The sequence below is a fragment of the Oncorhynchus gorbuscha genome, linkage group LG19 (genome assembly GCF_021184085.1).
Source record: "Oncorhynchus gorbuscha isolate QuinsamMale2020 ecotype Even-year linkage group LG19, OgorEven_v1.0, whole genome shotgun sequence".
Classification (NCBI taxonomy): domain Eukaryota; kingdom Metazoa; phylum Chordata; class Actinopteri; order Salmoniformes; family Salmonidae; genus Oncorhynchus; species Oncorhynchus gorbuscha.
Genome location: NC_060191.1, coordinates 35659270 through 35685096, shown reverse-complemented (window position 1 = coordinate 35685096; position 25827 = coordinate 35659270). Strand labels below are relative to the sequence as shown.

The 25827-nt window shown below is 50.4% G+C and overlaps 2 protein-coding genes across 2 annotated transcripts; one reads left to right on the top strand and one right to left on the bottom strand.

The window, feature by feature from the left end:
- Positions 1-679: 679 nt before the first annotated feature.
- Positions 680-22260, bottom strand: LOC124004845 (striatin-4-like). Its single transcript, XM_046313673.1, has 18 exons — positions 21732-22260; positions 12274-12377; positions 12102-12172; positions 11455-11533; positions 10046-10240; positions 9648-9831; positions 9383-9542; positions 8578-8673; positions 8148-8266; positions 7536-7711; positions 7200-7247; positions 6940-7061; positions 6302-6469; positions 6089-6229; positions 4721-4819; positions 4482-4568; positions 4114-4317; positions 680-3991 (listed from the first exon to the last, which is right to left on the bottom strand). The coding sequence occupies exons 1-17, from the start codon at positions 22005-22007 to the stop codon at positions 4148-4150; spliced, it is 2295 nt and encodes a 764-aa protein (XP_046169629.1). The 5' UTR covers positions 22008-22260; the 3' UTR covers positions 680-3991; positions 4114-4147.
- Positions 21484-25093, top strand: LOC124004846 (fukutin-related protein-like). Its single transcript, XM_046313674.1, has 2 exons — positions 21484-22523; positions 23130-25093. The coding sequence occupies exon 2, from the start codon at positions 23284-23286 to the stop codon at positions 24889-24891; it is 1608 nt and encodes a 535-aa protein (XP_046169630.1). The 5' UTR covers positions 21484-22523; positions 23130-23283; the 3' UTR covers positions 24892-25093.
- Positions 25094-25827: the final 734 nt, after the last annotated feature.

Genomic DNA, 25827 nt, shown 5'->3' with positions numbered 1-25827 from the left:
ATTTTATCAAATGTATTAAATATAAAAAACAGAAAAAACATCCCGTTTCCATTGATCATCATTGAGATGTTTCTACAACTTGATTGGAGTCCACCTGTGGTAAATTCAATTGATTGGGCATGATTTGGAAAGGCACACACCTCTCTATATAAAAGGTTCTACAGTTGACAGTGCATGTAAGAACAAAAACCAAGTCATGTTGTCTGTAGAGTTCACAGACAGAATTGTGTTGAGGCACAGATCTGGCGAAGGGTACAAAAAAAAAATATGCGGCATTGAAGGTCCCGAACACCACCGTGGCCTCCATCATTCTTAAATTGAAGAAGTTTGGGACCACCAGGACTCTTCCTAGAGCTGGCCGCCCGGCCAAACTACGGTGAAGCATGGTGGTGGCAGCTGTGGGAAAGTTTTTCAATGGCAGGGAAGCTAGTCAGGATCAAATTAAAGATGAATGGAGCAAAAGTACAGAAAGATCCTTGATGAAAACCTGCTCCAGAGCGCTCAGGACCGCAGACAGGACAGCGACAGGAGTGGCTTCGGGACAAGTCCCTGAATGTCCTTGAGTGGCCCAGCCAGAGCCCGAAACTCCCCAAATACACGTGTGCCAATCTTGTAGCGTCATACAAAAAGACTCGAGGCTGTAATCGCTGCAAAAGGTGCTTCAACAAAGGGTCTGAATACCTATGTACATGTGATATTTCCGTTTTTTTTAACCTGTTTTTGCTTAGTCATTATGGGATATTGTGTGTAGATTGATGAGGGGGGAACAAACAATTTAATCACTTATAGAATCAGGCTGTAACCTAACAAAGTATGGAAGAAGCCAAGGGGTCTGAATACTTTTCCCAGAGGCACTGTATGTAGTCTATATACATACGTCTATTGCCTGTATTTATAGCTTTGTTTGTCCGTCGGCTCCCCACAGTCAACTCAGTTTGGTATTTTGGAACCTTGTGGTTTGCAACAATCGCAAGGACATTGGCAACTTTGTATTTGTAGCAGTCAAACTGCGTTCACAGAGACAGATAAACATCTTGATTCTGTGTTTAGCTGAGACCTTCTGTTTAGTGTATAAAGTGACGAGGAAGGGTAAAAAAAAAATATATATATTTTTTTTAAAGCATCTAACGACTCACTCCGCTGTTCTGAGGCAGCCGGGAAAATAACGAGCGTTTTCAAATGCAACTTTAGTAACAACGGTTTTGGACGAGACTGACTTGTAAATGACCTAAAATTTACGCTCTGCAGTCAATTTTTGACAGTAGAATACGTGTTTCTGACTCATGTAGGACATTTTCAAAAACGAGAAGTTGCTTTTTTTTTAGGGTCAGTCGCTCTTTAAGATGCTTTTGGGAAACTGGGCCCTGGGTCTCCACAGCCACACTAAGACACAGCTGAGCTACAGATAACCCCTTGGTCTAGTCTTGGGGTCTAGTGCAGCTGATGTAGTGCAGCATCCTCTCAACAACAAAGCATTACAGCACACAATGTGCCACAGTAGCACTTTAGGCATTCTCTCTGCCTCATCAAATCCAATACATCTGAAACCATCATGTTTTAGCAAACACATGAAGCTGACATGTACTAAACCAAGCCCGCAGACACCCGTCTGGCTAGACCACAGAGTGTTTTCCCATAAGGTCTTGCAGTGGAGAGGAAAACGTTGACCTCTCAGTCATTTCTCGGATCCCTGTAGTGACCCTGTTGCATGTACTGTAGTTGGTTAAAGTTGACCTTAAACCACAGATCTAGGATCAGATAACCATAGCCACAAATCTGGCTTTAACCATTAAGGAGATTAAGAAATATCTGATCTGGAATCAGTGGTTAGGGACGACTTCTAACCTGTCCCTCTGGCGTGTGAGAGGGGTTGATTAGTAGGTTTGGGGGCAGCTCAGGGCCAGTTACCGATTGACATGGTGCTACTGGACCATTAATTCTTTACTGCCATGCTCTGCCCTGGCCTGGTGGAACCATGTTTCCACAGCCAGAGATCTGCCCGTAGGGCTCCCTCTGCCTCCACCCCGGAAAGTTCAAAAAAATAAACCGGCTACCTAACGACATCACCCCTGATCTCTGACCGAGATGTCCAGTCTTTAGCGGTCGCCCGCGGCTCAGAGTGGCGTCGCACGCTTGTTTTCCCTTCCAGGAAGAAAAACAGGCACAATAATCCAAGCCCAAAGTGACTGCTTGGTGAACAGACACCAACCCTGTCTAGTTCAGTATTTGTCGGAGGCCAATGTAAGGGGGGCTAAGGGTTAGGTAGTGTTTGTTCTTGTTTCCCCTCCATAGAGGAAAGGGAGAGGAAGGAGGGCTCTTTATGTGCCTTTTGTTCCCATATCCTGGGGGCAATTTCCCCTGCTGGCTCCATTGACACTGGAGAGAGGCCAGTTTCCCACTATGAGGACTCGCACCGAAACCAGAAACCTAACAGCTATTTCAATGGATAATGTTTCCAAGCGCAATCCTAAATAAATACACCGGCACGAAGGACCATTTTGACTTGATGCCGACTTAAGGAAGGGAGAATACAGGACGCCATATTGGGAGTAGTGTCACTTTCTCTCAAAGTCAACCGTTTCAGTCAGAGGTCTCCACTGTGGCATCATCTCCACAAACTCTTTCACAAACCAGCTATCCTGATGAAATGCCAACTCACTCACACACACACACACACACACACACACACACACACACACACACACACACACACACACACACACACACACACACACACACACACACACACACACACACACACACACACACACACACACACACACACACACACACACACACACACATATATATAAAAGGAAACCAGTAGAAAAAAAGTGTCTGCTTAGCATAGCGTGTTAGTCTTCTTATGAGATAAAAAAATGACCCATACAGTATCTCAACACAAACAGATGGCGTGGCTGGAGAGTGACGCATGATACAAGCCATTTCATGCTACTGTTGATGGCAAATATCCCAGTGAGACAAAGACTACTCCACACACACACACACACCTCGAATGCAAACATGTCCCTGATTCAGACTCGGACTGACGAGATCTTAGCACCAAAGATTAAACAAGTGCAACACACACACACACACACACACCCATTTCCTATCAAACTTGATTCTACTGAAATGGATGACCGTACAATACCGGACAGACAAACACTCAGACTTAGTGTCTCGGCGATGAGGCTGAAATTAAAGCTGTTTGTCCAACACTGGCTAGGAGAAGACTCCAAAACACACACACAAACTAAAACCCTCAGAAGCCTTTGGAATGAAATGCATTGTGACCCCACGCTGTATTGCAGTAGACAACGGCTAACGCCGTCACTTGATGGGGACTGGACTCTACTGTAGTCAGGTACTTATGTGTGTTAGCAACTGGTGAGCTAAGCTTTTTGTATATATAAAAAAAAAAAACGTTTTTAAAAAACACAGTTTCAAACTGAATGTTAATCCGCGCGTGTGTGTGTGTGTGTGTGTGTGTGTGTGTGTGTGTGTGTGTGTGTGTGTGTGTGTGTGTGTGTGTGTGTGTGTGTGTGTGTGTGTGTGTGTGTGTGTGTGTGTGTGTGTGTGTGTGTGACTAATTGTAGTAGGTGATGCATCGGCATGTGTAGTGATCAATGTCAACACGCACACTGCCTTAATTAGAACCATGAGTGGACTGTAAAGGTAGAAATTAACAGAGTATTACAGTGTAGTAAACTGACCTAAGAAACCGAGCAGCCAGATTAGTCGTTAGAAAAGCAGTATGGTTAGTATTGCAACAAGTTAGTGAGGCATCATGGGACAGCTAGAGAACTGTGGGTAATAGTGTCCTGTTGGCGATGACCCAGCCAGTGGGGTGCAGGACACAGTCTCGTGTGTGTATGTCACTGGATGTCTGTCTGTCTGTGTGTGTGTAACTGTAAAATTGCGTGTGTAGGCAGGTGAGGTTTGTCCATTGTAGTCATCACTCTCCTCTGGCCAAGTTGTGTTTGTCAGGCTGTAATGAAAAGAAGGGACAAGTTCATATAAGCAGAAACTGTAAAGAAAGTAACAGATTGTAAGATAAAGCACACACACACACACTCTCTCTCTCTCTCTCTCTGTACCCTAGTGTCTCACCAAGGAGGATGATGGTCCCCGTCTGTGCCTCCTCTCAGACGAAGATCTTGGCGAGTGCGTCGGCGCCGGCCGAGGCGATGAAGGGCTGCGAGGGGTGGAAGGCCACGTCGTGAATGGCCTCGTCGTGCTTCTTCCTGTGGGCCGTGATCTCCTGCACACACGTCCTGTTGTCCAGCATCCACAGACGCACCGAACAGTCATGGCCTGCAGGGGGAAGCGGAGAGCACAGTTACGAGTGCGGCGGAATCGTCAACGATATGCGGTTAGAAACAGTGTTCCACCCCCAGGTGTGTGGTGCTAGAGGCCAAAAATCTAATCAAATGCAGACTTTTTGCCCCCCAGTTCCAATTACAAGTCAGGGTACTCACTGCCAGAGATGAGGTAAGTGCCTTTGGGGTCCGTGGTCAGACAGGTGACAGCATCCAGGTGTGCCACCATGGAGTGGATCACTTTTCCTGGTAACACACGCAGGTGGGCATTACATTTCATTAAAATGGTCAAAGAATGTAACGTGGCTATGGGCTAGTTCGACCCAGACGAAACAGATGAGGCCTAACTCTGGCATAGTTACAGAAAGGTAGGATTTAGCAGTGGACAGGGGGCTGACCTGTCTTGTTGTCCAGATAGCGGATAGTGCGGTTCTCGTGTGCGGTGATGGAGATGGGCTCAGAGGGGTGGCTGACCACACAGTTAATCAGCTTACTGCCTGCAGGGGGCGACACACACATATCAGCTCACAGACACACACAGACCAGTATTGGAGGGAGATCCTCCTGGCTTCTCTTAAGGAAGAGAGGCACAGAATGATACATTTTTCAATATATATATATAATATATATACACTTTTCCCAGTCGTATGTGGTAAATTCCCTCTCCCCGCATGGTTACGAACACACCATGACGCTGCCTACTTCAGTGCCAGATACGCACTTGTGACTCTCATAAAGGTCTGTAGCACAGTATATACAAATAAAATCTAAAAATACCTTATAAATATATATATATATATATATATATATATATATAGAAAAAAGGTATTTTCAGATTTGATTGAACAGAGAGAGGATGACAGTGGGGAAAGACAAGAGAGGTTGCATCCTAGGGCAGTATACCTGATTTGAACCTATGCCGACTAGGGGTGTAAGGGCTACACGTATTCGTACCCGAACCGCTCGCTACAGGGACTTCGGTTCGGTCCGCACTGTGAAACCGAATTAATATATCTAAAAATGTAAAAACACTAGTCCTATAGGGTGTGCCGACACTGCATTGTAGGCCGATGACCTCTTGGGTAAATCTGAGTTGTCAAAAAACGACGTTACAAACTTCCCCCTTGCACCCATTTTAGCAAACAGCTATAGTACCCGCTCTCTATAAGACAACGTTTTCAATCAATTAGCCGATGCACCCTGTGTTGAACGTGCTTAAAAGAGGCAGCCCGTTACATTAACCCCAGAGTGGGAGATGCACTGTGCTTACAGACCTTCAATGAGAGTCACAAGTGCGTATCTGGCACTGAAGGAGGCGGTGTCATGGTGCGTTCGTAACCACGAGGGCGGAGGGAATTTACCACATACGACTGGGAAAAGTCCACTTGAAATGGCACACCAACTGGTAATTACTAGTGGGGAACTCGTCTATAATCCTGTTCTTCCCACATGGTGACCTCTGACAACATCGACTAAGGAAATGCCCTCTATAACAGCATTTTCGCCAGTTAAACACAACAACAAAACAAGATTTATAAAAAGCAATCTATAATTGTGTTTTTTCTTTACTCTATAATTTGTTTAAAAGCATGATAGCTGTCCTTTTTAGTTTATGGTTGGCGCAGCTTGTCATCCGGTCACAACACACAACGCCAAGAAACAGTCGCTGAACACCCCTGGCCAACACCGTACACATGCACTACCGCTCGACCAGCCAGGTCACCGGAAGCATTCTGACAGTATTAGAGCAGGCCCTTAGGTCTCACCGTCCTTGGTGCCAGTCTCCAGGACCATGACGCTCTGCTCTGTGTTGAGGTCATAGAGCAGCGTCTCGCCGCCGTCGAATGACACCACCGCCTGGTCGGGGTCAGAGTTCACAAAGGCCACCGAGGTGGGTGTTCCGTGCTCTGAGCGGGGAGGGAGAGAGAGTTAAGATATCACACACACAAAAACATACACAGACACACACACACACACACCTTTCTCCTTGTTGAAGACGGAGAGACAGGGGGCAGAGTTCTGGGGTGCCCAGATGCGAACGGTCCCGTCTGCAGAGCAGGAGGCCAGCCGCTGGTGGTGGGCAGAGTACGTCAGACCCCACACTGAGTCCTCATGACCCGACAACACACTGCTCTCTATGGCCGGGTCTACACAACAAAAGAGACACGCACAAATGGATTCTACAGCGTGATGAAACTTTGTTGCTCCTTGCTGAAACAAGCAAGGTGTTTTTTAAGTGTAAAATAATGACTTTTATTCTGGTTAACTGGTGACACTGTCTGTGGAGCGCTGCATCTGATGACCTGGCATCCACAATCACCCGACCTCAACCCAAGAAAAGTGAAAACCCCTGTCCTAGGCAATGCCTCCTCCCTGCAGCAGCACAAAATGTGCGTCTGACCGGGGTCATTTGGCCGACCAATAGCCGCCATCCAAAAGTCCTTGACCTCCACAGCCCTAATGTCAGTCAATGTGTTTTTTCACGGAGATGATACTTGATCATGTGTGATCCACGGACTCAGAGCTGAATACGTTAGCTGGGGATAAACCTGGCTAGACTGGTAGACTGGAAGCAAAAAAAGGTGACAGAGCGGTCAGACAGGGGTCAGGGGCTGACCGTAGTTGTCGTAGGGATCCACGTTGATGTCAGGGATCTTCCAGCAGCGCACGCTTCCGTCCAGACCCCCGCTGTAGCACGAGTCTCCGTCCTCTCCCATTGCCAGAGACAGAACTGCACCACTGTACACACACACACACACACACACACACACACACACGATTACACAAAGATGAGCTATTAACCCAGAAACACATGATAGTTGCAACAAATGTGTGTTTGCATGCATGCGGGTGTATGTGTGTGTGGTCCGTGCTCACCTGTGGGCTCTGAAGGTGTAGATGGGTTCAACGTCCAGCGCTGCATTTCTGTGGAGGCCAAGAACAACATCCATTTACACATTACAGCAGGGTTATAGCAAATTACCAGACCCCGTTCAGTTTCTTTCCCACTCCTGGGCCTGTATTCATAAAGCATCTCAGAGTAAGAGTGAGCGCTGATCTGGGATCAGTTATGCCTTTTTAAAATCACAATGAAGATGACAACATGGACAGGAGGGATCTGATCCTGGATCAGCATTCCAACTATATGATTACACGCTCTGAAGACAGGCCCTGATATTGGCGTGTTGTGGTCCTGCTATTATAGGCTCTTACTTCTTGGAGTGTATGGCCTTGTTGAGGTTCCACAGCTTCAGGGTTCCGTCCTCGGAGGCTGTGAGTAGAACGGCTTGGCTGGGGTGGAACGTCAACGCTCTGATGGCATCAAAGTGGCTGCGCAGCGTGAAGCGAGGGTTCCACGTCTTCTTGAACTCCTCCCTGTTATCTTGTAGCTGCACGCACACAGGTGTCAGAGCGTTGGTGGGGTGTATTCATTTAGCAACAGCTAACTTTTTTTTTTAATGACTAAACTCTGATAGATAAAGTACGTAAAAAAGATAATTGAGCCAAATATCTATAAAATCATCTTTGAAAATCAACAACCTCCAACATACAGACTAGACAGCCAGGGAGAAACTAAAATTCCCCAAATGTCATTGCACGGGGCCCCCTTTGATTTTGTTATTACGTTTGAGTCACTCAGAGAGCATAGGAACACGGCCTAAGCCATGGCTAAATGTGTGGAATTGCAGGAAATGAGCTTTAAAACTGAAATGTCTTCTCTCAGCCCCCCCCCCACCCCACCCCCCCACCACGTAATCTTTGCCACCACTGCTGGAAAAAAAATTCGTAGGAGAAACACTGTCGTATGTGCGTTCAAGTACTCACATCCACAGTGAGGTCGTTGTCGTTGGCGACGGTGAGGTCAGCCAGCTCCCCCAGGTTCATGTCTCCGCCCCCGACGGCGTCCAGGATGAAGACGTCGGAGGAAAAACCCAGAGCGCCACCTTTAAGGAGCGGAGGAAGAACGGCTCTCAAATGCTAAACCCACGACCACATCAACCACCATCTGATCAAAAACACATCCCTTCCCCCCCTTTTTCCAATACTAAAACAATTACCTCTTCAGAGCAGTATTCCATTAGACGAGAGAGAGAGAGAGCTACTCTGGTATTTTATTAGGATCCCCATTATCTGTTGCGAAAGAAGCAGCTACTCGTCCTGGCATTCACACAGAACATGACATAATACAGGATACTGTAGAACACTTGGCACAGCCAGACAGGGAGAGAGTTTTGGGGCTCGGCTGTTGTCTTACCTTCCCCGGAGCGAGACTGTCCCAAAACAGAGGGGGGCGGGGAGGGTTTGGGGGGGAAGTCCGACATCAAGCCCTGTAACTTGTTCCTGCGGTTCTCTGAACCAGGCCAGAGGAGAGAGACACAACACACACAGTCATGCAGAGAGAGAGAGAGAGAGAGAGAGAGAGAGAGAGAGACAACACAGTCATGCAGAGAGAGATAGAGAGAGAGAGAGACAACAGTCATGCAGAGAGAGAGAGACAACACACAGTCATGCAGAGTGAGAGAGAGAGAGAGAGAGAGAGAGAGAGAGAGAGAGAGAGAGAGAGAGAGAGAGAGAGAGAGAGAGAGAAACACACAGTCATGCAGAGAGAGAGAGACAGACAAAGAGAAGTAAAGGGTGAAAGAACACATGGCCATGCACACAGAAGGAGACGATGAGCGAAGAGAGACAGAAAGAGAGAAACCCACAAACAGACGAAGAGACACGGACCGAGAGACAGGCCACGAGGCGGATGAAGAGAGAAAGTAGACAGACACCAAACAGCATGCGTTATGCCAACAGAACACATTGCCTCAGATCGAGAGAGAGACACGTGGATGACAACGTCAAACAACAAATGTGATAGAGACACACAGACAATGGTTCACCATAGACAATGGTTTATTGGCAGTAGAGGTGAGTGTACAGAACATATAACTCCCTAGAAAGAGAGAGAGGGACAGACAGACAGACAGACAGACAGAAAAGACAGACAGACAGAAGACAGACAGAAAGCTTGACAGACAGGTGTGGTTGAGGCGGTTGCTATGATGACGGCGTACCTAACTCCCGGCCGTCCCCTGAGATCCGGGCCTCTCCCGCCCCCTCCCCCTCCTCCCCTGATCCCAGGAAGTCAAACTCGCTCAGGGCATCCTCCGAGTCGTCTTCATCCTCCTCCTCATCATCAGGGTCCAGGTCTGTGGTCGTGGGCTCAGTCCCCATCTACACACACACACAGAGAGAGAGAAGACCTTTAATGCACTCTCTCACACACACACGGGGGTATAATTACACACACACACTTTGTCGTGTTGACGTGATCCGAACCTTAACGCGCGGCTTCTTGTTCTTGTTGCGCTGCCCGTCTATACGGTCCGCGCCCATGCCCTGGAAGTCATCTTCCTCATCACTGTCATCCTCATCGTCATCCTGGCAGCCGTGTAGGAATGGGATCTTATCCAGCACGGAACCACCCAGGCGCTCCTTAGAACCATCCTTCCCCGCCGCGTTCCTACCAACACACACACACACACACATCAGCGGCAACACACAACTCCCAGCAACAATACTGACAGTTATAGGAATTTGACAAAGAATATGCAATACACCAACACAGACAGAGTACTGATCAACTTCACAGTGACTACCATGGAGACAAGCTTCCATTCATCACTGTCCACAGCACCCTACACCCAGGACAGGGCTGTGCGTGTTGGGGGTCTCACCTCTTGATCTGCTCCTCTATCTGTCTGATGAGGAGTGACTCCCCCCCTGCCAGGGGCTCGGGGTCCGGGGCGGGCTGCTGCTCGCTGCTGGCCGGGGCGCCGTTAGCCTCGGGACTGGTACGACCCAGCAGGGAGCGCACACGCTTCGAGCGCATGTCCAGGATGGTGTCCGAGTAGCCCACCTCCTCCAGGTACCTACACACACACACACACACACACACACACACACACACACACACACCGAACACACACACGAGCAAACCATGGACACACACGATCAGCCTCTTCATTCAGACTCAACAGTTTGTTTGAAGGTGTTGAGGACAGTGCCGCTCTCGCTAAGGGGAGGAAGCCCTGCTCTCGCTACGGGGAGGAAACCCTGCTCTCGCTACGGGGAGGAAGCCCTGCTCTCGCTACGGGGAGGAAGCCCTGCTCTCGCTACGGGGAGGAGGCCCTGCTCTCGCTACGGGGAGGAGGCCCTGCTCTCGCTACGGGGAGGAGGCCCTGCTCTCGCTACGGGGAGGAGGCCTTGCTCTCGTTACGGGGAGGAGGCCTTGCTCTCGCTACGGGGAGGAGGCCTTGCTCTCGCTACGGGGAGGAGGGCCTTGCTCTCGCTACGGGGAGGAGGGCCTTGCTCTCGCTACGGGGAGGAGGCCTTGCTCTCGCTACGGGGAAGAGGCCTTGCTCTCGCTACGGGGAAGAGGCCTTGCTCTCGCTACGGGGAGGAGGCCTTGCTCTCGCTACGGGGAGGAGGCCCTGCTCTCGCTACGGGGAGGAGGCCCTGCTCTCGCTACGGGGAGGAGGCCCTGCTCTCGCTACGGGGAGGAAGCCCTGCTCTCGCTACGGGGAGGAGGCCCTGCTCTCGCTACGGGGAGGAAGCCCTGCTCTCGCTACGGGGAGGAAGCCCTGCTCTCGCTACGGGGAGGAAGCCCTGCTCTCGCTACGGGGAGGAAGCCCTGCTCTCGCTACGGGGAGGAGGCCCTGCTCTCGCTACGGGGAGGAGGCCCTGCTCTCGCTACGGGGAGGAGGCCCTGCTCTCGCTACGGGGAGGAGGCCCTGCTCTCGCTACGGGGAGGAGGCCCTGCTCTCGCTACGGGAGGAGGCCCTGCTCTCGCTACGGGGAGGAGGCCCTGCTCTCGCTACGGGGAGGAGGCCCTGCTCTCGCTACGGGGAGGAGGCCCTGCTCTCGCTACGGGGAGGAGGCCCTGCTCTCGCTACGGGGAGGAGGCCTTGCTCTCGCTACGGGGAGGAGGCCTTGCTCTCGCTACGGGGAGGAGGCCTTGCTCTCGCTACGGGGAGGAGGCCTTGCTCTCGCTACGGGGAGGAAGCCTTGCTCTCGCTACGGGGAGGAAGCCTTGCTCTCGCTACGGGGAGGAGGCCTTGCTCCCGCTATGGGGAGAAAGTCTTACTTGCGCAGTAGCTGACGGCCCTCCTTCCAGGACATCTGATTGGCTGGCTCAGATTCAGACTCTGCTGGCCCATTAGGCACTGCGGGGTACAGGACGAGTCAATTAGAGGAGGAAGCGCTGATATAACAGAAGGAATCACCAGAGATACACTTACAGCTCCACACACACACACACACACACACACATTTCAATGGTGAAAACGTGGAAACAGAAGCATAGGGAAGTTACTAGTTCTGCTTTAGAATGCATTAGATCAAGGCTACATTGTGAACCAATCATTAGACCATCCGAGAGGGTCCAATCCGGCCTGTTGGTGATTTGAGTGAAAAAATATTCATGTTTTTGTGTGTTAATATACTTTCTAAAGACCAAAACAGAAATTAGTAGAACTGATAAAGGACCTACATTCGTACAGTTTCTTGACTGTGTCCAACTTGCTAACAATCACAGAAATTAAAGGTAGAAAGTCAGGGAGCATCAAATTATGGCTAGAAGGACTCATTTTTTGCACATTTGGATGGCGAGGAAATATAACCCCACAAAATGTTCTTGAAGACCGAATACGGCCCCCGGGGCAAAATGAGTTTGACACCCCTGGCCTAGAGCATACGTAGAGTTTACATAAGGTCATCATAGAGCCTGCATACCTTGCTCTGCCTCTGGTTTCTTCTCCCCTGGGCTCTGGTCACTGCCTGTCTTCAGCTTCTGGTGTTTGGACCTGCAGAGAGAGGAAGAACCACAAGATGGCAGTGTTACCCAAGCCTTACACTGTGTGTGTGTGTGTGTCTGTGTGTGTCTGTGTGCGTGCGTGCGTCTGACCTCTCTTGTTTAAGGGCGTACTCCAACATCTTAATCCGCCTGACCAGGTCCTGCTTCATGTTCTCCTGCCCCTTCCTCTCGCCCTGCAGGAACGTCACCTGAGCCTGCGCGCGCACACACGCACAGGTCAAGCATATGAGCACACACACACACACACACACACACCCACCCACACACACACACACACAACATTACTGAGCATGGCACATCCCAGGCGAAGTTTGTTTGGACCACTCAAACAAATACAACGTACAGTGCAGAAATACCGTTGGTTTGGCTCCGCAACCGAGCACCGGGCTAAGTAGCGGGTTGTGGACGGAGTGGCGTTCTGTATTTAGAACTTCTCCTGACCAGCAAACCCAGACATCTGGAGGGGAAACCATCGTGAGGAGAGAAGTGCGTGTGTGTGGTCCAATCGCTCTTCCCGGGCCCCAGAAAAGTAGAGAGGTCTAAAAATGCCGCCGGCACGTCTACAATGGCGGTCTGCACAAGGCTGGGATACGCGAACCGTACTCGCGCAAACAAGAAGAATGTGACGGTGCTACTGCGAACCGAAACGACCTCTGCTGATGACGCATCGCTTTGAGTGCAGCACCTCCCGTGCGTTTCAGATTGAAGCGTTCTATCTGGTTTAGCAGCAGCTACATGTCACGCCTACAGACTCCCGGTACTAAAATAGACCTGAAGGGCACTATGCTCAGAGCTGTGTCCGTCTGGGTATAGCAGAGGCCAAGCCGGGTAGTGAAGGGAGCTACCGGGTAGATGCACTGTGTTGGGTGCAGCCATTTTTCTAACGCTTTGTACACGCACACACACGCACACGCGCGCGCACACACACACACACGTCTTCTTTACACACACTTCTTTGGAGTGTCCCTGTCATCCCAGATAAGCATCAGTCATCTCTCCCACTGTCCCCGACATTCTTGGAAATATATATTCCCACTTCTGTTTCCACTGGCACCCTGCAATCTGACATGGCTTTACTTGCCGTGTGTGTGTGTGTGTGTGTGTGTGTGTGTGTGTGTGTGTGTGTGTGTGTGTGTGTGTGTGTGTGTGTGTGTGTGTGTGTGTGTGTGTGTGTGTGTGTGTGTGTGTGTGTGTGTGTGTGTGTGTGTGTGTTGTGGTACAGTGTACGCACAGGAGGAGCACATCATCTGTCCATGTCAGAGTACCATGACGATCCATGAACATCGCGTCCCCTCCCTGTCTGAACAACAGGATCTTGTCCAATCCAGGGGCCCCATTTTAAACACGCACCTTTCCTTCCTTCCTTCCTTGCTGGAAGAGCTGGACTGCGGACAGAAATAAGGTGGGAATTGAACTTCACCCGGGCCATCCAACCATATACAGATCAGCAAGGACCTCATGGAAGGGAGGGAGGGAGGGAGGGAGGGAGGGAGGGAGGGAGGGAGGGAGGGAGGGAGGGAGGGAGGGAGGGAGGGAGGGAGGGAGGGAGGGAGGGAGGGAGGGAGGGAGGGAGGGAGGGATGATGTATTTCAAAAGTATGGGAGTAGATCCTGAGTCTGGAAGTGTGGCCAATAGATGTGAGAGAAGGAGTCTACTTTATGCCATTTAGTTCACTCTGATGACTTCCCTACAGATCAGTGATCAAAACCACATCAAAAGTTCAAGCATATACACTATACACTATATATACACACACACGTATTTGGACCCCCCCCCCCTTCAAATGAGTGGATTCTCCGCACCTGCACCCATTGCTGACAGGTGTATAAAATTGAGCACACAGCCATGCAATCTCCATAGACAAAAAAATGTTAGTAGAATGGCCTTACTGAAGAGCTCAGTGACTTTCAACGTGGCATCGTCATAGGATGCCACCATTCCAACAAGCAAATTCTTCACATTTCTGCCCGGCTAGAGCTGCTTCAGTCAACTGTAAATGTTTGATGGAAGTGGAAATGTATAGGAGCAATAAGGACACAACCACGAAGTGGTAGGCCACAAGCTCACAGAACAGGACTGCCGAAGTGCATAGCGTGTAAAAATTGGCTGTCCTCAGTTGCAACACTCAATACCGAGTTCCAAACGGCCTCTGGAAGCAACTTCAGCACAAGAACTGTTCCTCGGGAGCTTTGTGAAATGGGTTTCCATGGCCGAGCAGCCGCACACAAGCCTAAGTTCACCATGCACAACGCCAAATGTCGGCTGGAGTGGTGTAAAGTTCGCAGCCATTGGACTCTGGAGCAGTGGAATCGCGCTTCACAATCTGGCAGCGAGGTCCACACAGAAATGGTGTGCCGAGATTGGTGGTGTGGAAGAATTTGACTGACCTGCACAGAGCCCTGACCTTAACCCCATCAAAACACCTTTGGGATGAATGGGAACGCCGACTGTGAGCCAGGCCTAATCGTTGCACAACATCAGTGCCTGACCCCACTAACGCTCTTAGTGCAGCGATGTTCCAGCATCTGGTGGAAAGCCTTCCCAGAAGAGAGGAGGCTGCTCTAGCAGCAAAGGGGGGAGGACCAACTCCATATTAATGGCCATGATTTTGGAATGAGATGTTCGACTAGCAGGGTGTCCACATATACTTTTGGTCACGTAGTGTCTCGCAAGGTCTACGAACAAAACTCCCTAATCGTTTTAGTGTAGACTCTAATGTAGTGGACTGGATCATTGACTGTCTTACTAGCAGAACCCAGAGAGTGAGGTTGCATGGGAGCCTGGCAGGGAAGCGGTCATTCTCAACAGGCTCACCCCAGGGTTGTGTCCTCGCCCCACCTCTATATCCTGCACACTGATGAGTGCCATAGCCAGTACAAGAACCAGCACACCCTAAAGTTTGCGGACGACTCAGAAATACTCTGTCTGCTTCATGCCGATGAAACTAGCCTCGGGGCCTGTTGAGGAGTTTGTTCATTGGTACCACGGCGGTTTCCTAAAACTGAATGTGACAAAAACCAAAAGATATGTGTATCGACTTCAGGTGTCAACTCCCTACCTCTCAGAACACTATCCTTATGGCCCAGGTGGTAGACACCGTAGCCAATTAGAAGTACCTTGGGACCATGATTGATGATCAATTGAGCTTTGAGTCCAACACTGACATGATGTGCGAGAAGTACCAGCGACACCTTTTTTTTGTCTCAGGAAACGGGCAAAAGTTCCAGGTTGACAGGACCTCGAAGACTCCCTTTTATAAAGCGTACATTGAGTCGGTCCTACCTGTCACGCCTTGGTCATTGTATCTTGTGTTTTTGTTATATGTTTGGGTAGGCCAGGGTGTGACATGGGTTTATATGTTGTATTTTCGTATTGGGGTTTGTTGTTTTCTTCTTCAGTTATTTCATGTACCGCATTATCTTCATTAAAAGTCATGAGTAACCTACACGCTGCATTTCGGTCTGACTCTCTTCAAACAACAGACGAACTTCGTTACAGAATCACCCACCACCATTCACAGACCGAGCAGCGTGTGAACTGGCAGGATCTAAAGGAGGACGTTATGGACGGCAGAAGCAGGGATTATACGACGTGGGAAGAAATCGACAGGTGGGCGGTTGACCCAGAGCGAGTGCAGGAGCCCGCCTGGGATTCCCTACAGCAATGCGAAGAGGGCTATACACGTATGGAATCAAAAAGGAAAGCACGGTTATACAGAGCGAAAACCGAAGGTAACGGGGGAAAGCGCAGAGAGAGAGTGGCTGAGTCAGGAATCAGACCTGAGCCTACTCTCCCTGTTAATCGTGAAGAGCAGTTGCAATGGGAGAGACTGCATCATTTGGAGATTTGGACATGGGAGGAGGAATTAGACGGTAAAGGACCCTGGGCGCAGCCGGGAGAATATCGCCGTCCCAAGGAGGAAATAGAAGCAGCTAAAGCGGAGAGGCGCAAGTATGAGGAGGCAGCACGGCGACGCGGTTGGAAACCGGAAAGTCACCCCAAAAAAAATATTGGGGGGGCTAAAAGGGAGAATAGTTATGCCAGGTAGGAGACCTGCGCATACTCCCTGTGCTCACCATTGGGCTAGTGAGACCGGGCAGGCACCGTGTTATGCTATGGAGCGCACTGTGTTTCCAGTGCGGGTGCAGAGCCAGCTGCGACACATACCAGCCCTTCCTATTGGCCGGGCTAGAGTGGGCATCGAGCCAGGTAAGCTTGGGCAGGCTCGGTGCTCAAGAGCTCCAGTGCGCCTGCACGGTCCGGTCTATCCAGGGCCACCTCTACACACCAGTCCTCCGGTAGCAGCTCCCCGCACCAGGCTTCCTGTGCGTGTCCTCGCGCCAGTACCACCAGTTCCAGCACCACGCACCAGGCCTCCAGTGCGCCTCGCCTGTTCAGCGCAGCCAGAGCCTTTCTCCTCTCCTGCGCTGCCGGAGTCTCCTGTCTGCCCAGCGCCGCCAGTCGGCCCAGCGTCACCAGTCTGCCAGGATCCACCAGAAGTGCCAGTCTGCCAGGATCCGCCAGAAGTGCCAGTCTGCCAAGATCTTCTAGATCGGCCAGACAACCTGAATCATCCAGTTCCACCAGCCAGCCAGGATTTACTGGAGCTTCCTCTCAGTACTGAGCTTCCTCTCAGTACTGAGCTTCCTCTCAGTACTGAGCTTCCTCTCAGTACTGGGCTTCCTCTCAGTACTGGGCTTCCTCTCAGTACTGGGCTTCCTCTCAGTACTGGGCTGCCTCTCAGTACTGGGCTGCCTCTCAGTACTGGGCTTCCTCTCTGTACTGGGCTCCCTCTCTGTACTGGGCTCCCCCTCAGTACCGGGCTTCCCCTCAGTACCGGGCTGCTTCGGTCCCGGGCTGCCCCTCTGTCCCGGGCTGCCCCTCTGTCCCGGGCTGCCCCTCTGTCCCGAGCTGCGCCTCTGTCCTGAGTTGCCCCTCTGTCCCGAGCTGCCCCTCTGTCCCGAGCTGCCCCTCTGTCCCGAGCTGCCCCTCGGTCCCGAGCTGCCCCTCAGTTATGTGGGGATCAGGGTGAGGACTATTAGGCCATGGTCGGCGGAGAAGGTGGATTATCCTAGGACGCGAAGGGGAGGAACTAGGACATTTATGGAGTGGGGTCCACGTCCCGAGCCAGAACCGCCACCATGGACAGACGCCCATCCGGACCCTCCCTTTGCTCTTGAGGTGCGTCCCGGAGTCCGCACCTTAGGGGGGGGTTCTGTCACGCCTTGGTCATTGTATCTTGTGTTTTTGTTATATGTTTGGGTAGGCCAGGGTGTGACATGGGTTTATATGTTGTATTTTCGTATTGGGGTTTGTATTAATTGGGAGTGTGTATTATTAGGGGTGTGTCTAGTTAGGCTTGGCTGCCTGAGGCGATTCCTAATTGGAGTCAGCTGATTCTCGTTGTCTCGGATTGGGAACCGTATTTAGGTAGCCTGAGTGCGCGTTGTATTTCGTGGGTGATTGTACCTGTCTCTGTGTTAGTCACCAGATAGGCTGTAATTAGTTTCACTCGTTTGTTGTTTTCGTCTTCAGTTATTTCATGTACCGCATTATCTTCATTAAAAGTCATGAGTAACCTACACGCTGCATTTCGGTCTGACTCTCTTCAAACAGACGAACTTCGTTACACTACCATTTTCCTTGATCTGTTGGCATGGTAACCTTGGTATCGAAACAACAACAACCAACAAAAAAAGCACTAGCTAGGATAGTAAAAGTGTTAAGATCACAGCAGTCCAGCAGAGTTGTCTGTCTGACCTGTATAGCAGATGAGTGCTGAGGAAGTTAGAATCTATCCTGTCTGGCTGTGCCTGCCCCTGACACCAGGAGTTCCATGTCCTACCCTCTGGCTCCCGGTGTAGATTCCCCCAACTGTTAATACTAACAGGTACAAGCACTCATTTACCTTTGACCCCTACGGCCATTGGCCTCGTGAATACAGGGACGAGGTTAGTCTGTCCTAACTAGTTTTATCGCCTTGGTTGTCATTACATGGGCCGATGATGCTAACGCGGTCAGCATTTTTTAATCCGCACATTTGAATGATATTGACGTGACATTTTGGAGAATGTGCACAGCGCCCTTTACTTATCTTCTATGTAGTCCTTACTTTACACGATTGCTGCTGCTAATGGTTGATCATGAGCAATGTTATATTGATATTGACGGCTGCCAACCCATGACTCATGCACTAGCATTGTATGTACGTCTACGTACTCCTTGGTGCCAAAAACCAATTGCCCTCTGGGACAAATTAAGTCACAACCTGAACCAAAAGAAAAAGCTGTGACCTGTAATATAAAGGGCATCAGCTATGTTATAAACATGCCTGTTGAACACTGGCACATAAACCAACAACAGTCTTAGCACAATGATAGGATAAACAACTACCTTTCTGAGTAAAAACACTACAGCACTCTCTGTATGGCTCTCTCAGAAGTTGGCCTGCTGAGGAGTTCTGACTGGCGCATTTCATCAGTCAGCCCCCCGCCCCCACCCCCGAACAGCCACCCCCACCCCCGCTGAACAGGGTCAAGGGCAGCTCTTCCTCTCCTTTACCTCTAAGTCATCCTCCATCCCTCTGGGACCCATCAGCCAACAAGTAGAGCAGAGGACTTTTCTGGGACAGGGAACTGGAGTGTGTGTGTGTGTGTGTGTGTGTGTGTGTGTGTGTGTGTGTGTGTGTGTGTGTGTGTGTGTGTGTGTGTGTGTGTGTGTGTGTGTGTGTGTGTGTGTGTGTGTGTGTGTGTGTGTGTGTGTGTGTGAGAGCTTAAGTTGTGCAAAAAGTCCGCTTGTGTGCATGTGTGCCTTTGCATGTGTCAATGTGAGAAAGAAAGGCCAAATGAAGTGTGAGAGAGCCCAGAAGTGTGCGAGGGGCGAGCGAAGCACAGTACTGTACATACGCGTGTCATGCATGAGAGCACTGGGCATTTCATTAGAGCTGAGAGAAGGGCACTACGGGCCCCACTTAACATGCCCCAGCAGGAAGTGGTGTCATCTGAGTCACCACTAGTCGGAGTGCCACTGTTTTTGAGTGTCAACGGCTACAAAGCGCTCTGTCCTTCCATTTATGGCAAGTAGCAACTGCGATCGCAACGTTGAAATCTAATCTGACATTTATGAGCCAGCGTGGAGTGCTGTAGGTCCTTGATCAGCACCGACTGTACTAAGCCTAATGAAGTAGGGCACGAGATTTAGAGACTCTTTTCTCTACAGACTCAGCAGGAGTATATTCAGATATTCAGTAGAGAAATGACTTTGTTTGATTTGGACCCCCTCTACAGTTCTACGGGACAGATATAGCCTGACAGAGGTGAGAGGCCTGCGGGTTTTATAGCAGTATCCCTCGTCCTCGCTTTCTTAAAGGAATCACTGATCTTACCTGACCGGATAGGATTAAGCCAGGGTTGCCGCCACATAGCTTTGACCTATCCCCGGTCATGCGAGATCAGTGATGAATAACAGGGCCCAGAGCTGTGCCACCTGTCTGTCTGTCCCCTGGCACGGCCTGCTGGCTGTGGTCACATGGCCCTGTGGCTCTGCTCTGGGGACGTCACAAAGGGCCCACCCTTCGCGGGGGTCAATGACAACCGGATGCATCTGGTTTTCAGAGAAATTGAGAGAGCCTGTGACGTGACCTACGCTTTTGGGCGTCAACAAGGCGACACTGAACTGGATTGGTTGAACAATGCAGAATAAAAATATATATTATATATAAAATATAAAGAAACGCCTGCTACGTTAGGTCACACCTGGCCTAGCCAACTGCTCGGCCCAGCCCCGCCACAGCCTGGCTGGCTGTCACAGGAGACAGAGTGCCACACAGGTGTTCCCGTTTAACGACACGATTCAGCCCTAAAAAAGATACCACTGGCACACCATACACGCCCTGTCAATGTCACATACGCACACAGTCACGTGGCAGGGAAGGCCACTGTTTTCCACACACCAGGCAGTCATCAATCAACTTTTGGTTTGAGACAGAGCACTAGCCCAGAGGAAACTGTAGGCTATTATTCTGTATAGGGTTGTGTGTTCTGTGTATATGTTCATGGAGGCTGTGTGTGTGTGTGTGTGTGTGTGTGTGTGTGTGTGTGTGTGTGTGTGTGTGTGTGTGTGTGTGTGTGTGTGTGTGTGTGTGTGTGTGTGTGTGTGTGTGTGTGTGTGTGTGTGTGTGTGTGTGTGTGTGTGTGTGTGTGTGTGTGTGTGTGTGTGTGTGTGTGTGTGTGTGTGTGTGCCACAGGGCTTTCCCTATTTTAGCAGCCACTGGTGTCCTCTTATGTAAACTGCTGGGCTACTGTTTGAACAGGGCACCCAAACGCTCCTCTCTCTATCTCTCTCTCTCTCTCTCCTGGCCCGAGTTCTGCTGCTAATTGAGCCTGTGAAAATCAGACCACACACACACTCACGTTCACGCACAGTAATCCTTCCCAGTAAGACTCGAGTGGTGGTGGTGACATACTTCTGACTTCAATCCCCCACACTGCTATAAGATCAGCACGGCCAGTTTGTTATGTTTCATCCATATTATATAAAGTTCCTACTTCTAACTAGGCTATAGCCTATAGGGTAGAGTGAAATACACTGACAGCAGTGGAATGGTATTGCTTTTCTAGACAGACCTTTAGGCTACTGTAAATAATCAAGCAAACTCGTATTTCATCAGCTCATGTTCATTCAGCATCCTTATAATTAAACGTGTTGACAGGAGTAAGGCCACATGATGGGGAAAGCAATACATTTAAAAAACGCTTTGCACTCCCCAGGCAGGCATGAGTGTACATGTGAACGTGTGTAAACGGCGGAAGAACCGCATTACGTCATCGGTCTTCGGTCTTTTTGGTGTGTGTGTGTGTGTGTGTGTGTGTGTGTGTGTGTGTGTGTGTGTGTGTGTGTGTGTGTGTGTGTGTGTGTGTGTGTGTGTGTGTGTGTGTGTGTGTGTCCGGGATTTACAGACGCATCACTGAATCCGTTGTAATTGACAGTGAGTCACGTGACCCACCGTAATCTCACAGAGAGAAAAATAGAAACCATGATGGGGTTGAAGAACCATCTGGCGTTAATTACCGTTGGGGCAACTCTACAAAGCCTATTGACACCGCCACCTGTGTGATCCGCTATAATTAGACAATGTGGACTATATGTCTGGCTGCGTTGAGATCAGCGTGTGGCTCGGACAGTGACTGCGCCTCAATGTGAAACACATGGATAATTGAGCGTCTTGTGAATGATGCTGTACATTAAATAAATCCACAACCCAGTGTTTTAGACTAGTCAAGAACGGTGACATTTTTTTTGGAACCCCCAAATATTGGGTTTGCTTTGATCACACAAAAAAAGCTTTAGAGAACTGCTATCCAGGAGCATAGGGGTGAATAGGTTCGCGATTATGTGGACAGTAATGCTGTCCGATTGGGGAAAGTATTGAGGAGCGATCGTGACTTCTGTGGGATGTTGGCAATGCTAGGCTAGCTTTTTTCTCAATCGTGACTAGCTATTAATACATAGTCTACACGGCTATTGCTTGATGATAACACTATAATTACCCTGAGTTCATCTCGCTCGGCTTCCCAACGATATTTCTCGGTCTGGAAGCGTCCCCATTCGAACTGGATAAAGTGCAAGATCCCGGGAAGCGATAGGCCTGCGTCGCCGTCTTGTGGTTCTCGAGGCTGCGAAGATCCAGCCATCGCTGCCGCTGCCGCTGCTGTTGTCGCCTGCCCGAGCACCGATTTCGGCCCGTTCGGGTTGCGCCCCACGCCGCTGCCTCCAGAGTTCTGGTTCGTTCCCCCTGCTACTCCGCCTGATCTTTCCGCCTCCATTTTAGCGCTTTGAGCTTTCGCCAGGACAGGGAGGTGGGGAAAACAAGCAGCGATAACAATAACAACAACCCCGTCCCTCACAAACCCAGCACTAACGCTCGACCCTTCTTTCTTCCTCTCTCGCGTAAAGAGTAAACGCAAGAACTCCCGTGGAGGAACGGTGCCAAAAAATGAGCTAAGAGCAAATCTACTACAGAGGGGGGGGTCGTTTTTCCCCTCTCTCTCCCGTTACAGTAACCAGGGACGTCGCTTCCTGCCATATTGTGATCTCACGCAAGCTTCCTGTGTGTCGTTTCCGAAACAACAAAGCAAGGGTATAACGTTACAGACCGCGGTGTTGATAATAATCTAAAACTCCCAGTCTATGAACACTTCTTTAGTTTATTTGTCAGTATAACATTCATATTTTACACTGTCAGTAAGCGCTATTGCACAGGTGGTGTCTCCGTGTTTGTGCTTGGCTCAGCAACCTTTCCACACAGCGAGCGAATTCGACGTAACGCTCCGCGCATTATGGTTTGTATGCTATTTCATTCTAACGAGTTGGAGAATGTTAGGCAATATAACGGGGAGAACGTGATTCACATTGGAAGACAAACGAGTCCTGCATAATGAAGCGTTTATAGGGGTCATTTTGTGGGGTGGTCTTTATGAAATGATGGAGAATGATCATGGTTGCATTGAAGCCATGCAGCATAGGTGTAGTCTACTGTCAGCATTAAATTGACAGCATAAAAAGTACATTGCATGATGCAGACACAGTTCTAGGTACTGGAAATGTGGTAGTATTGCTGTAGCAATACTTGACAGACTACGGTAGCAATTCTAGAAGGGAGCATAGGCCTATACTTACACGGAGCATCAATTTGAAGCATCTCTGTGGCTCATTTTGGCTGTAATTTATAGTTACGGTTACAATCTAGGTCAAAGTATTGGCCGAAGAGAACTAGGGCAATCCAGTACATGTATGGGAGACACACTGCACCTAGTCCCTTGACGTTTGAATATAATGTAATAAACTAGACTACAGCCTCTAAAACCTATCACAGCCACCTGAAGTGCTTTAGAAACCCTTTTGTTTTAGGACTCATTTTATATTCCTGTGTTTTCTGTGTATTTCAGCTATTCCAGCAGTTGGCCATTACTCTTCCGATGCACATAGGGTGTAGCTCTTTACCGATGGGGTCCTGATGTTTATGGACAGGCTTTCTGAATAAAGAGCTCCATCCTATACCTTCTCCTTTCCCTGAGCCAGACGAGCGCAGCAGGAGGTGCCATGCGAGTGAGTTTCTGCCAGGGCCTTCTGACTGGAGCCATCGCTCTGAACCTGCTCATCCTCTACTATGTGTCCCAAGCCCAGCAGCAGATGATGGAGAAACGCCGGGACCCAGGAAGGGGCTCCAGGAAGGCTGCCTTACCTGCTTCCGGGCTGGAGGGCGGCATGGGGGGCCTGATAGGGGTTGGTGCGGGGATGGTTGGCGTTGGAGGTGTCGGGGGAGAGGGGAACAGCCACGGCCCTCGTGTGACTGTCCTCCTACGCGAGTTTGAGAATTTTGAGAACTACGTCGGTGATGTGGCACGCTCCTTCCTGCACCAGAGACCTGAGCTGCCCTTCCTGGCTGTGTCTGACACCCCGCCCTACCCCCCTCTGTCTCTCCCCGAGGGGGCCCGTCTCCTGGTGCTCTCCCCCAGCCCTGAGCAGCCTCCGCAGGCCCACCGGCCAGAGTTCCACGTTCAGACAGAGTTTGTGCTGCTGGTGCCTGACGGGGTGGAGCTGGAGCAGGGCCGGGCTGTGGAGAGGCTGATCCGGGAGCTGGAGGGGGAGGGTGGGGGGCCCGTGAGGCTGGTGGCTTCCCCAGTGTTGGCACGCTCGACCGTTCAGTGCCTGCACCTGCGGGTCAGCCTTAGAGAGTGGACGGCCACCTATTCCACATTGGCGTCTGGGACCAGTGGTAGCGTGTGTACAGCCCTTCAGGGGGACGTGGTGGTCCTCATCCGCTCTGAGGACCTCTTCAACCTGTCTGTCCCACTGGGGAGGCCCCTGCTGCCCTCGCTCTTCATCCAGACCTCCCTGCATGGCTGGAAGGTCAAGCTCCTGGAGAGCCCCTGCTTCTCCCCCAGCCACCGGCCTCTCTTCAGCTCAGCCCACAACCAGTGGAAGGCAGACAGCCATCTGAAGGAGACCACTAGCCAGCTGATGAGGAACTTTGGGCTGAAGCGTCTCCTACTGGCTGATGGGAAGGAGCAGTGGCACGGCTGTGGGAAGGAGACGGAGCGTTGCTTCGGTACGGTCCGGGACGACACCCCTGAGTACCTGTACCTGGAGCGCTGGACACCTCCCTGCTGCCTGCGTGCCCTCCGCGAGACCACCAAGTATGTGATCAACATCCTGGAGAGCTCCGGGGTGCGCTACTGGCTGGAAGGAGGCTCCCTGCTGGGGGCGGCCCGCCACCAGGACATCATCCCCTGGGACTATGATGTGGACCTGGGCATCTACCTGGAGGACGTGCCCAACTGTGACTACCTGAAGAACCTGGACTCTGGTTCTCTGGTGGATGCTAACGGCTATGTGTGGGAGCGGGCAGTGGAGGGGGACTTCTACCGGGTGCAATACAGCGAGGCCAACCACCTCCACGTGGACCTGTGGCCCTTCTACCCGCGGAACGGCGTCATGACCAAAGACACGTGGATGGAGCACACGCAGGATGTGGAGTTCCCCGAGCACTTCCTGCAGCCGCTGGTGCCGATGCCGTTCGCCGGCGTCACCGCCTACGGCCCGAACAACCACCGCGCCTTCCTGGAGCTCAAGTTTGGGGAGGGGGTCATCGAGAACCCACAGTACCCCAACCCTGCCAAGAAGAGGCTGGATAGGAGCCGGCTGTGAGGGAGGTGTGTGGCTGGGACCTTTGGAGCTTTCATGTGGCCCAACAAAAGGACAAAACGATTCGAGCCACGACCCAAAACATATACAGTTGAAGTCGGAAGTTTACATACACCTTAGCCAAATACATTTAAACTCAGTTTTTCACAATTCCTGACATTTAATCCGAGTAAAAAATCCCTGTCTTAGGTCAGTTAGGATCACCACTTTATTTTAAGAATGTGAAATGTCAGATTAATAGTAGAGATAATTATTTATTACAGCTTTTGTTTCTTTCATCAGATTCCTAGTGGGTCAGAAGTTTACATACACTCAATTAGTATTTGGTAGCATTGCCTTTAAATTGTTTAACTTGGGTCAAACATTTCAGGTAGCCTTCCATAAGCTTCCCACAATAAGTTGGGTGAATTTTGGCCCATTCCTCCTGACAGCGCTGGTGTAACTGAGTCAGGTTTGTAGGCCTCCTTGCTTGCACACGCTTTTTCAGTTCTGCCCACAAATGTTCTATAGGCTTGAGGATAGGGCTTTGTGATGGCCACTCCAATACCTTGACTTTGTTGTCCTTAAGCCATTTTGCCACAACTTTGGAAGTATGCTTGGGGTCAATGTCCATTTGGAAGACCAAGCTTAAACTTCCTGACTGATGCAGCAAAGCAACCCCTCAACATGGTGCTGCCATCCCCGTGCTTCACGGTTGGATTGGTGTTCTTTGGTTTGCAAGCCTCCACATTTTTCCTCCAAACATAACAATCGTCATTATGGCCAAACAGTTCTATTTTTAGACCAGAGGACATTTCTCCAAAAAGTACGATCTTTGTCCCCGTGTGCAGTTGCAAACCGTAGTCTGGCTTTTTTTATGGCGGTTTTGGAGCAGTGTCTTGCTGAGCGGCCTTTCAGGTTATGTCGTAGTAGGACTGGTTTTTACTGTGGATATAGACA